This window comes from Cryptomeria japonica, chromosome 4 (assembly GCF_030272615.1).
Source record: "Cryptomeria japonica chromosome 4, Sugi_1.0, whole genome shotgun sequence".
Taxonomy (NCBI): domain Eukaryota; kingdom Viridiplantae; phylum Streptophyta; class Pinopsida; order Cupressales; family Cupressaceae; genus Cryptomeria; species Cryptomeria japonica.
This window is the reverse complement of record NC_081408.1, coordinates 297,333,762-297,347,073: the sequence shown is the minus strand read 5'-3', so window position 1 is coordinate 297,347,073 and position 13,312 is coordinate 297,333,762. Positions and strand designations below refer to the sequence as shown.

The 13,312-nt window shown below is 34.5% G+C and overlaps 1 protein-coding gene across 3 annotated transcripts in view; it reads left to right on the top strand.

The window, feature by feature from the left end:
* Window positions 1–1,464: 1,464 nt before the first annotated feature.
* Window positions 1,465–13,312, top strand: part of LOC131064403 (uncharacterized) — an 84,333-nt gene continuing 72,485 nt past the window's right edge. The window contains exons 1-4 of one of the 3 annotated variants that reach the window (XM_057998687.2): window positions 1,465–1,674; window positions 3,559–3,940; window positions 10,492–10,646; window positions 10,961–11,200. In XM_057998687.2, coding sequence (XP_057854670.2) covers window positions 3,573–3,940; window positions 10,492–10,646; window positions 10,961–11,200 — 763 coding nt within the window. In that variant the 5' untranslated portion in view covers window positions 1,465–1,674; window positions 3,559–3,572. Of the gene's footprint in view, window positions 1,975–3,558; window positions 3,941–10,491; window positions 10,647–10,960; window positions 11,201–13,312 lie in introns of all 3 variants that reach the window. The other 2 variants (XM_057998636.2, XM_057998572.2) reach the window with 2 other exon arrangements.

Sequence of the window (13,312 nt, the reverse complement as noted above, 5' to 3'; positions counted from 1 at the left end):
AATAGAGGAAGTGGGACCAATTAAATAAATAAAAAACACTTATTTAATTTAGGGAAAGATTAATTTAAATTAATAAAAATATTTATTTAAATAGGGAAAGGTTAAAAGATGATAAATGAATTAATTACATAAATAGACATCTATTTAATTAATAGAAGGCTCAGGATAAAATGATTAAATCAATAAAATATTTATTTAATCATGACAGGACAATTTTAGGTGTCTACAATTTTTATTGTAAAAATAAAATGTCTATATTAATATGTGTGTGTGTGTGTGTGTGCAGATTTGTAGTTTACGCACACACACACATGTATATGTACACACACATGTATATATAATATACACTCGTGTGTGTGTGCATATACATAAATATATGTATATATGTAAGTATATGCATATATATACATACATATATATATATGTATACATACATACATATACATACATACATACATACATACACACAAATTTGTATGTATGTACATACATACATATATATTGACACACACACACACACACACACACATCTATATGTATATGTATATAAGTACATACATACATATAATCCTTGTCCATCCCTAAGCACCACAACTACGGTAACAAGACCTTGATTGCCCTTATAGTCACTGTTAAAGTTGATCTTAAGAAATCCTTCTGGAACCTAACTGTACAATTTTTTTCTAGCAAATTATTTGTCTCCTATCCCCTTAGTGAGAGACCCTCTAAACCACTTATTACTAACACTTGCAAAAACGAAATGTAAAGAATATTTAAAAAACGAATCTATTGATTCATTTTAAATGAAAATAATATCGTGATATATATATTGACTAATACAACAACTCACTAAAAAATAACATTACAAACAAATATAATTATTAATATTTAAAATTTACAAAATATTTTTAATACTTTAATCATTAAATATATTATAATAATAGAAATTGTTTGATAATTATCACTTATTTATATATGATACTTAGATAATCCAAAAATTACACAAATATAAACATCAACCTTAACAAACCATCACCTTCATCCACTATCAAAATCATTGAAACCCTAATGAGTCATAAGAGGTCTAAACTTTTTCAAAACTACATGACTCTTTCCTACATAGGCAAAATCAATGTTTCACTCCATGGATATATAGATAAAAAGTACACACACAAAAGATCATGAGATTTTAAATTCTCGATGTTAGTTACCTTGGGAAGGCAAGAATAAAAGTTAGTTTGAGAAGGCGAGATTAAAAAAAAATCATAAAATTAAAATCACGGTTAATATATTTAAATTATAGTTAATAAACTAAACCGTCAACGGAACCAATCACTGGTTGATACATCTCTTTATTCTACTCTTATCTGTATTAAAAAATAAAGTTGATCCTTAAATTATTAAGGTTAAAAGCAATTAGTACAAACAATGTTACGCTTAGTAATAAAAAAATCAATGAATTGTATTTGTATAGAGTTGTATTTCTTCCCTATTCACCTCTCCCTCCTGTGCGAGGATTTGTGTTCGATTTTTCCTCCCATCTGTCCGCCAGTCTGAAATAATCGGCCCTTTTGTGTCAATTTCACAGGCTGGGTCGTCATATTTATGGGGTTTCAAGTTCGAATCCTGGTAGCATCAAATTAATTTGTTTCGGCTTATATTTAGTATAACAAGGTATACTGGATTTCGAATTGTGAGACTTGGATGATTTTTCTGTGCCAATTTTTTTGTTTTTCGTATGGGGATTGCGATTATTCTTTATTGGAGACGTTTCTACAACTTCTAGAGGGTTCTAGAAGCCTCTGGACAGAAGGATTTATGGCTCTGTGAAAATTAGGGTCTTTACAGAGGAAATGCAGGGAGAAGAGATGCGATGGATTTAATGCTAGGTTATTTATTTATTTTTAAACCCTCGGATGCGTAAATTTTGAGAAACAATTTGGCGAACACTATATCTGGGAGAGTATTGAGCATGTAAGTTCTTTTTAATGCCTATACATACGGATTCTTAGTCTACCTTTAAAGCCTATTAAGTATGGGTTCAGTTCCATCTTTAATTGACCCAATGAAAGAGGTAAACGCAGTTTGCTGTAAACATTTATACACGATGAGCGTTTCAGTTCAATGTTAACACACGTAATTCAAATTTCATTTCTTTTATTTTAAAACAGTACGATTTTGATGAACTTTTGGGGTTTCTTGTTATTGTGCGGTCCCGTGGGAGGCCGAGGGCTTTAAAATTAGGGCCTGTTATTGGGTTAAAGAACGGAGCCAGTTTAGGGTATGGCAACATATGTTTTGTTTGAATCTGTTTTAAAGGTTAATTGGTTATAAAACGTTCAGTTACCAGGAAACCCGCAACTTCTAGCGAGATTGTGTATATGTATTATGTAATATAGTCGTAACCTTATTCATTTATTCAAGTACCCTAATTTTAATGATGTCCCCATCTCTAAACCTTTATTACTATCCTATCTACACTTGTGACCATGCTCAGTGTTTAAAATAATTGAAGTATGTGCCAATAGAAGAGTTTCCAGCGGGATAATTTATCAGGGACTAGTAGGAAATTTATAGGTTGCCTAGAGAACTCAACTTATAAGAGATTTTGATCCAAATTCCTTTAAGATATTTATAGATTGTGTACATTTCACAAGCTGAATTAGGCGATGGCATCCATATTTACAAGAAAACTATTGGACCATGTACCTGTATCCACATCTCCTGGTGGATATACTTATTGTATAGTTGTACCATAACTCATGCATGGCTATATTTTGGTTCGAAAATGGTATCACCGTGCTTGTACCTAGTGTCTTTTGGTGACTATATTGACACATTACTTGTTGCAGGTTAAGATTGATTGTAATATTGTATAGGCAAATTAGTAGAATAATAACCTAGATTTTCTGTGGTGACTTTGCCCACTCCTAAACAAGTTTCTGAGTAAAATTATTTAGAAAAGTATGTAAGGAAAACAGTAGGATGGTGACCTAAATGTCTTTTGGTGGGTATGCTTAGTTCTAAGAAGTTCCTGTGGAAAATTAAATATAATTGGTATCTGAGTGGCAACCCAGATCGCATTCACGTGATTAAACAAATTCACCTTGCATTTGACAAGTGGTGTTTGTTAGCCACTGCTTATGCTATGGCAACCACAAATTACTGTGTAGACTGTCCATTGTTATACAATATAGATTGTCAAGAGAACTGGACTCGGTTAAGACATTACAAATATCGTCATCAACAATGCATGTGATGTTAAGTTTCACTTAATTGAGAAGCAGTTAAACAGTACACTGGTAAAATTAAATTTGAGTACTTTTGGAAATTGACAAAATAGGATTGTGTAAGATTGCATGTGAAAAATGATGACGTGGCTTTATGTCTATCAGAATCTGTAAATTGAATTAAAATAGGCGTACTAGATGTCTCTATCTTTGTTTCTCTGATCCCTGTTTTCTAATTATTAATGATTACTTTTCTTTTGCTTATGGTTTTATATTTGTGTTCATTTTTTGAAATAATTGAGTTCAATTAGTTGAATGTTGAATTCAGGCAGGAGTTAGACAATGGCCGTGCACAAACAAATGCCCTTGAGTGATGCAGCAATACATGCTGGGTCACGTTCTGCAATTATGCCTTCTCTTGTTCGCAAGGTAAATGAGGAGACTCATATTGATGCAGCAGCAGTAAAGGCTTGTGGTCCTACAGAGGAGGATATTGATATTGATCTAAGGGAAGTGTATTTTCTGATAATGCATTTTCTATCTGGTGGGCCATGCCATAGAACTTGTGGTCAACTTTGGAATGAACTGTTGGAGCATAAGCTTCTTCCTAGGCGGTACCATGCTTGGTATTCAAGGTCAGCGAAGCAGAGTGGGGATGAGGATGACGACGGATTGTCTTTTCCATTAAGCTATGCCCAATTAGTTGAAAGGTAAAGTAGCTACAATGTGAAATTTTTGAATTGTGTTTATTTTTTAAGAATTACATTTTTCATTAACATTTTTTGAAGGAAAAGTTTAGAAATGTCATTGCTTTCAGGAAACAGTTTATACCAAGTAAATTGAAATAAAATTCTGATAGAGGCATATAAACTAGAAATAGGATTATGTCATGGGTGTTTGAAAATAAATATTTATCTATCTACATATATGTTCACACACGTGTGTATCTATATTCCATTTAACTATACTCTCTCACAATAATGCATGTGTAGCTCTTCTAAAGCCCAAATCACTTGCATCTTTTTCTTCTTCTTTAAGGTTTTTAAGAAAAAAGTTGGTGTTGATTTTTAAAGCATCTTGAATGATAGAATTCAGCCATCACACCCTGCATTTTCTCTTAATTGTTGCAGCGAGTAGAATTTTTGGTTTGTTCAGCCCGAGTATACTTTCATCCTCTCTCCTCGGTAAAGTACCTTTCTTCATGAAAGGCCATTGCTTTTGTTTCACTTGGCGGCTATTGGTGTATGTCTATGCAGAGATAGAAAAAATCAAGATAGGCTTTCATGCAATATCATTAAATCTATGCATCCATTTCAAAGTTCATCATCCATTTCAAAGTTCATCATAATTGTGCTAGGTTGTGGCACGTATGTCTCAACGCTAGGCACTTTTGGTTCTTTCCATTAAACCCCTTAGTGGGAATGAATAGTTATATATTAAAAAAATCGCATATGAAATAATCACTAAAAAGTAAAAACAATGGAAGGAAGAGCAGTGAAGTGAAGTTTTGTAGAGGTTGTTCCTATGGGTGCAAAAAGAGTGAAGAACAAGATTGGTCTGGAACTTATGAACACAAAATTGGGACAATAGAACTAAGGTAATAGGAGGAAAGGCACAAACAAGATAGAAATAGGGAATCCTTAATTCATCCCACAATGAAGAACAAAAATCTTGTTTGCAAACAGAGCAAAAGTAATATCAATTGGGAAAGGAAGAGATAATCACAAACATGAATCCATACCTACCAATGGTGAAATTGGTGATCTAGAAATCAGTGTTTCAATCAAAAGCTTTGTGTCGGACAAGCAAAATCTACCTTAGCCCAACTCATCCTAATAGGCAACTTCAATGGCTTATGCTTGGCTAGGGTTGGGATTGAAAAATGGGTTGAAGAAAATTGAGTAGATAATTTCGCTAGTTTCTCTATGAATTTCCTCTCAAAATATTTTTGAATGGTGGAATGCTCTAGCAGACTTGAATTTCGCTAGTTTCTCTATGAATTTCCTATTCAAGTCTGCTAGAGCATTCCACCAGACAAAAATATTCAATGGTGGTCCTTAGTTGTTGGAAGGGGCTGACCTCTACTTGGAGGAGTGGTCCCCAATTTTGACCCTTTAATATTCCAAGTCTAGGATTTTTTAGTTTGGTTGAGATTATAGTCGCTTGGAGGAATACTGAGATGCCTTGATCATGGAGCAAATAAGATTGAAATTTGTGAGGACATTATTATCACGAGGATGAAAATGTCGTGAATGGAGACTCATTTCTTTATGCACACATTTACATAAGGAAAGCTGTCTTTGCACCTTTGGTCAAATGACATAATTTCAAAGTTTGAATTAGGAGTTTAGAATCAATTGATTGATTGGAAGAAAAGATTCAGTTTTGAATCAAATGCAAATTTATAAATCAGTATACAAAAAACTGCACCAAAAAAGTTCACCAAAGCACTTGTAAATGAGTCACAAAAAGCTTCCACTCAAGCAGGAAAAATCAGCAAAGACAATATTGTAGGGGAAGATTTGAATTTGGATTTGGTGAGAAAATCAATCATATTGGATACTACCACGGATCCCCTTTCAAGCTCTATTGAACATCCTTGTCTTGGCTAATGGCAGCTCAGGTCAAGGATCTAGCACTCAAAACATGCAATCTAGATGTGGAACCTCCCATTGAGCTAGGGATGAAGTTAGATGAACTTCCTCCCTCTCATGAAGTTGAGGAAGATTTTGTGACAAATGAAATACTCATAATCTCACAAAGGAATCACAAAAGAAAAAGGCAAATTGTAGCCCCAAAAGCAATGACAGAAGTAACAATTGAGAAAATTAAATCCGTCTCACAATCAGCTCTAAAATTCAATCTAAGGTGTATGTGGGGTGCAAAATTCCCCTCATTGTTGCAATGAGGGTCCTAACCTAGAATATTATGGGCCTAAATACACTTGACAAAGGACACTTATCAAGTGTTGATTGGATCTGCAAAAAAAATGAATCTTGGTATTGCAAGAAACCAAGATTAGATGCATAGGAGCTGATACTTTGATTCAAGGATGGCAGAATTTGGAATGGATCTTTTGTTTAAGTAGAAGGTATGTTTGGTTTGGAAACTCAATTGTTGTGTACATTTTGTCTCATGGTCCCAATTGGCAGTTGTGCCATGTTAAAAGCTTGGTCCCCAAATTTGAAATTTGGCCTGCTAAAAATCTATAGATCTTTGAGTCACCTTCATATAAAATTGTTAGAAATCAAGAGAAATTTGGCTAAGTGAGGGTGATAGGAAGACCAAATTTGTTGATAATTCTACCAATGGTCACTATAATTTTTTTATATTTTTCTCTATTAAACCCAACTTTGAGGCCACCTTGGATGATCTAGATGAAAAAATGAGAAGTGGTATTGTTATTCTAAAATCTTCTCAAGTGTGAGGAACCATCTGATTTCAAAGCTGAAGAAGATATCCTTAAAGTCATTCGAAGTATTGTTTCTAAGGATCATAATCAAATGTTGATGGCTACATTTATGAAGGATGAAATGAAATTGATACTCTCTTAGATGCATTTTAATAAGGCTATATGCCTAGATGGACATGTTGGATTTCTTCCAAATGTGTTGGCATATTATGGGCAAAGAGGCACTAGCAGTTTCCAATGAGGCTATAAGATATAGGGAAGTCCGCAAATCTCTCAAGTGCACATTTATTGTTTTTATTCCCAAAATTGCTTCTTCACTTGTAGAATATGGGTGAAATTGCATTATGCAATACAACATATAAAATCCTCTCAAAATCAATGGCAAATAGGCTCAAGATCTTGTTTCCGTCTCTCATCTCTCAAGAGCAAAGTAAATTTTTTTCAAAAAGGGCCATTGCTGAAGGTATTATCACAATCCATGAGATTATTCATTCTATTTCTTGCTCGAATTTGAAAACTATGATTATGAAGTTTGATATAATTAAGTCACGTGATAGAGTCAATTAGAGATATTTAATGAAAACATTGTAGATGTTTGTTTTTTTGTAAGGTGGTAGGAGCAGATCTTCGATTGTATTTCATGCCTTAATTCTCCATCCCCTCGAATGGGGACTTGTTGGAATTATTTAGGCTTCTCTAGGTATACATCAAGGTGTTCCTTGTATTTATGCATTCTCATGCTTGAGGCATTGGGCTGTTTTATAGCACTTTCTAACTCCTATAGTTGGAAAAAGATTGTGGCCATTGCTGATGTTGATGCCTTTACCCACCTCTAATTTGCAGATGGCACAATTTAATTTGAAGAAGCAAGTTTGGTGGAGGCCACAACCATGAAGAACATCCTTAGTGCGTAGTTGACGATTTTGGCTAGCAACTTGATGAAGATAATCAAAAATATTTTTCTTCTACTCCTCTCTCAAGAGTAGGTAAATTTCCATTTAAGTACCTCAAGGTTCCATTGTTCTAAGGGGCATGCAAATCTTCATCATGCAACTCATTGATCAAGGCTTGTAGATAATGTCAATCCTCCTAGAGTGGCAAAATGGCTCTTCTTTTTGGGAGAATCATGAGTTTTTTTTCTTTGTTTGCACTCCAATTTATCTTTTGTTTGCGCTTTGGGCTCGAACTTGCACAATGAAAACAATCAACTAAATAATGAAGCATTTCCTATGGCAAGGTCTCAAACAAAGGAAGAAAACTTGCCATTGGCATGGGAAAAGGATTGTTTACCTCATCCCTTGGGTGATGCTAGCACTAGACAATTTGTAGTACAAAATCTAGTTCTTGGGGATGACTTAGTTTGGAATCTCATTGCTAATTCAAGCTCTAGATGAACCGTATCTTTGCGTAAAAATTACTTGGCTGCAATGGAGATTGACAAAATTTTAACAATGCCTAACCCTCGTTTTGGCTTGCACAAATGTAATTTTATTACAAAATATAGATAGGTATTTACTAACCATCTCTATTGGTAGGTTGAGAATGGTTGAAAAGCAAAATTATAGGTGGAGTCTTGGGATGGATACAAGCCCCTATAGAACAAGGATGGCTTAGGTAACACACGTTCATGACTATGCCTCTATTAGATGCATTGATGGCATGTGCTTGTGCCAATGGAAGTGTCTATCCTTTCTACCTTCTCCCAAAAGGCAAAGTGAGACAAGAAGAGATTCGTCATGCTCAAAATCTTTTCATTAGTGAAGGTGATGAATTTTGATGGGTTTGCTTAAACAATGGTTCCTACTCCATTGAATTAGGTTATCTCTCCCTGCTGGAGCCTGTGGTGGATCATGGTTGGCTAGCAATCAAACGTTGGCTCCAGGATTGTTTAGCTAAGGTTGGTGCACTTGCTTGGGCTGCCATTTAAAACAGTGTATTGATTGGAGATAGCTTGATGCAAATGGTCTTTATAGGTCCATTTAGATGCATAATTTACAAACAAAATGAGGAAATTATTGAGTACCTCTTCCATTATCTCCTTGCTGTAAACTGTTGGAAATTGATTAGTGCTTGCTTGGATTGGATAAAGAATCTTCCATACCTTTTACTCAAGCTGTTTAAGCATTGACCATTGTCAAAACCTTTGCCTATCTTCTCTAATCTTTGCATTGCATGCCCCTCTTTGATTCTATGACAAATTTTGAAGGAAAGGAACAGATGCAGTTTCTAGAACACTTGACTTACTTGGGACATGTTTCTAATAAAACTGGAAATTGCAAATTTTAAACTGATAATAAGTAGGGCCTCAGAAAAACCACAAAAGAAATGCCCATTTATGGCTTGGGATTGGTATATTTTGAAGAAATGGGAAAAATTGCGTTTGCCTATTTAAGCTGAATTTTTATGATGCCTCAAGGAGCAAACCAGTGTCCTTGAGAGCAGGTTGTATAACAAGCAACTCCAATGGGATTTTGATAAAGGTGGTGCCCAGGAAACTCATTCCTGGGACCAACAATGAAGCAGGAGCCTTGACAGTCATTGCAGGCTTCCAAGTTGTACATTCATGCATTTATTGATTTGGGCATCATTAAGGGGACTCAATTGCAATTATGCCTTTTTTAGGAAATTGGAAGATAAACAACATCCTCTATTAAGCTTGGGCTATCCTAGTCTCGTACACTTTTTTACAATCAAATATTGCTATTGTGAAAGCTACTTGGTGGCAGTTTTCCTATGGAATCAAGTGATTGATAGTGGGAATGATTTATTTATTGGTAATGATGTTCAGTAATGGGAGGTCCTTGCCAATGCAAACCAGATGGTGCTTGGAGTCCATCCCATCACCACCTCTTGCTATTGTGTTCTCACTCAATCTAGCCCATTTGGTTTCTCTGACTTTGCTCTATTGTTATTTCTTTTGACTTTTTCTTTCTTATCTGTTGTTAGGGTTATTGCTTTTCCGTAGCCTTATTTTTATTGTTTCTCCAAGTTTTGGGGATCGCAAATAAATATATTTTTGAATTTTTAAAATAGAAATAAATAAAAAATATCTTAAAAATAATTTAAACGAACTAAAAAAAGCTGTTTTTTAAATTTTTTTTGAAAATTTAAATGTATCTACTAAAAATATGAACACAAGCCATAGAAAGTATTTAACTCTTGAATCTTCTCTACATGTGAAAGGGACTGATTGTATTCATTCTGATGTTGATGAATTTGCTTGCTTTTCATTTGTCTAGTATCCTAGACACATTGAAGACATCTTTGAACCAAAACAGTTCAATGTACTTCCTTCAGAAAGTATAGGGTAAGAGTGTTTTAGCTGATATTTGAATGAACCTTTAATTGCCACTAATAAGATGAGATCTGAGATTGCTGTCTAGGATCCAATGATGCATACCCAGGAAACACTGCTTATTTTTAGCTTTTTGTGTTTGACCACAACAACTTTCAATTTGATCTTCCTTCCTATAGAGTCATGTTGCTGAGCCATTAAAATAAAAAGGATAGTATTTGCTATTAAGTGACTATTATCAAAATAGATTAAAAAATACAGATGAAGGTTTTTGCCCAACATTATTTGACAGTAGTGTTGAACTTAGTTAAATTACCAAGAATTAATTTGTTGCATCCGTTGTCAGTTCGTATCATACCTTTGATGATCTTGAAAATGAATTTGTTAAACCCACTTTATTTTGTATCCTTCTGCAAAGCTGATGGTATTCAAGTATTTTGTTTGTCAATGTGGACTGGATTTTTTAAGGCTTGTGAGAAAGTATTTGAAAGTTGAGTAATTTATTGAGCAGGTACGTTGGTATGCATTGCTCTACTCTTTTTTTCTCTATGCAGATATCCTCACATTAAAAAGAACCACCTGGTTAAGCTTTTGCAACAGTTGCTGTTGAAGAGCAATTCAACTTCTCCTGGAGCATCTGATGCAAAAATTGTAACTGGAGCTGACGTTCCCACACTTCTAGGTTCAGGATCTTTTTCTCTTCTAGAATGTAAGTTTTATTGGATTTATTTATTTATAGTTCATTTCCAATAAATTCTTTAAATTGGATTTCTGTAGATAAAAGGAAATTCATCTTGTTTTGTTTAAACAATATTGTTTGTTGTTTTGCATTTTTTTTGACTTCAAAGCTTTTGATAATTTCATTATGAGTATACAATTAAAGCTACTCATCAATTCAACTGAATTGTTTATTTGGTATTCATGTCTTAGGGGTTTGTACCTATTCATTGGTAATTTATAATATGGCTGTTTTACCTTAACTGTTCTTACTTAACAATGGAGATATGCCATGTGGAATGACAGCTGAGAAGGCAAGAGATATTAGACCTGCTCACCGAGGCGAACCTTATCTCCGTTGGCCTCACTTGCAAGCAAATCAAGTTCATGGTCTGAGCCTGAGAGAAATCGGAGGTGGTTTTGGAAAGCATCATCGTGCTCCTTCTGTTCGTGCTGCATGTTATGCCATAGCAAGGCCATCTGCTTTGTTAGAAAAAATACAGATTACAAAGAAGCTGAGGGGTCATCAAAATGCTGTTTACTGCGGTAATTTTTACAACATTTTCTATATGAATTTTAATTTGAGCATTTTATGATATGATATCTTGGGGTTAACTAATGATTATGTTTAATTTGTCAGCCGATGACAATTTTCCTATAGAATCTAAGACCCCAGAATGCTAGTTGGATGCTAAATGGAATTGCCAGTGATCTTTTTCTTTTCATTGTTTGTTTTGTGTTGGAATAAAATACAAAATATTTATCCCAAGATAGGTGTACAAAAGACTCAAAATTACATCCTATTTACATATTTAAAGTGGCTAGAAATAGTTTTCAGAGCACCTAAATAATATCATATATCACTGTCAAACAGAATCTTGATAAGTACTGTAAGTAAAAAAGCAAGTGTAATCTCAATTATGCACAACAGTAAAGGAATCAGCATCTATCATTGGCTTGTTAAATTCCATATTGCAGCTCGCTGCAGCAATCATATCAGAACACGAACTTGCTTTTAGTATCTGTGTACCCTTCCAGTTAGAAAATCACTGACAGAGGAACGAGCAACATCAAAACTTATTTGAGCCTGAGGAGGAATAGTAGATAATGGGAAAATTAGCACAAGAGATTCTTACTTCAAATTTCATCAAACCAAATTGTTAACAGAATATCCCAATCTCTACTGTTCACTGGATCAGTCCCAGCATGAAAGAAGATTTCAGGTTAAGAAGTGTCCATGTCTACTACCTCAGTGGCAACATGTTTTTTTCTTGCGTGGTATGAATCAAGCAGTCTACTTATGATATTTATTTACCAAGCTAACTAGCTTGACCCAGTTATTTTAAACAATAATTTTACCCTTGTATACTGAAGGATTATTTTCCTCAAATAGCTCCTGAAAATTGATTTAATTCTTATGAGAGCAGAAATTACCAGGAGGAATAAACACAGGGTCTCCTAAAGACAATTTTTGGAATGCGTTACCTCATAAGGCTGGTAAGACATCAAGACATGATCAAAACATCGGGCAAAGTAAGATTAGCTAGCTAGTCATTTATACATAAGTTTAGTAAGTTGGTTATACAACAATTCCCTGTATTTGAATATATACACATGGCAGTAGGTGTGGTGCCTGACAGAACTGATGTCACCATATTATTGTTTCTATTGATCTGCCCACAGTTAGTTCCAAGGCTTACTTAAGCAGCCAACTGATTGAGACTGTAACAAATCAGCAGCCATAGCGATAGAAAATAAAAAAAATTAATAGTAAAAAACCCAAGGCAGCATTAATTGCTTGAAAAAATAGGACAAGAGTTGTTATACTGGCTAGGGCTAGCTATTCACTGTGGCTAGGATAAGTGTAGCCAGGCCATGCATGATGTCGTATTTAACATTTATTCTCATGTCAAGTCAACGTCCAAAACTTTAACAAGAAGGGAGAGTGGAGTTGGAAGAAAAGGTCTACTCAATAATGGAAAACACACAACAGATAGAAACAGAGGATACACAAGTATATACCTAATATGTATAGTTTTGGATTGGCTAGGAAATGGGACATGACACGTGAGCGTCCCCATTGGATATTATTTATCGTATGGATCTTAATATATTTCTCATTTACCTTTCGAACTTGTCTAGTGCCTTTGGTGGGGATTATTGCTGGCGGTCTTTTGATTTTGGCTTTGTTTGAAATGAGGCTGGCCTTCAAGGACTTTGAAGGCAAAGAAAATACTTGTCATTAACATTTGCAAGATCAGTTCTCTACAAAGACATGCAAACCATTATGATATGAATTTGATAAATTTTTTTCATTTTAATGATTTCTTTTCTAATGCATTTGGATTGATCTCTTTAAGAAATGCTAAATTTTGTGATACTTGATATTGGTTCTGTTAGGTTGCTTGAAACAATGCATTGGGGCATGGGTCAAAGATAACATGGTATAAAATTATAAATGATAAATAATTAGGAGCATGGAGTATGATAGTTTAATAAGTAAGAGAGATGCAGGATCTGTTCCTTGCCAGTTGTGCAGGTCTTCCTGATGCTTTAACAGGGTGGTCATACCACACACTGCTATTAGGAAACGGATATGCTATGTATGGAGAACTCAAAACAAACATAAACTTCCCACCGCAAACACCATTTAGCACT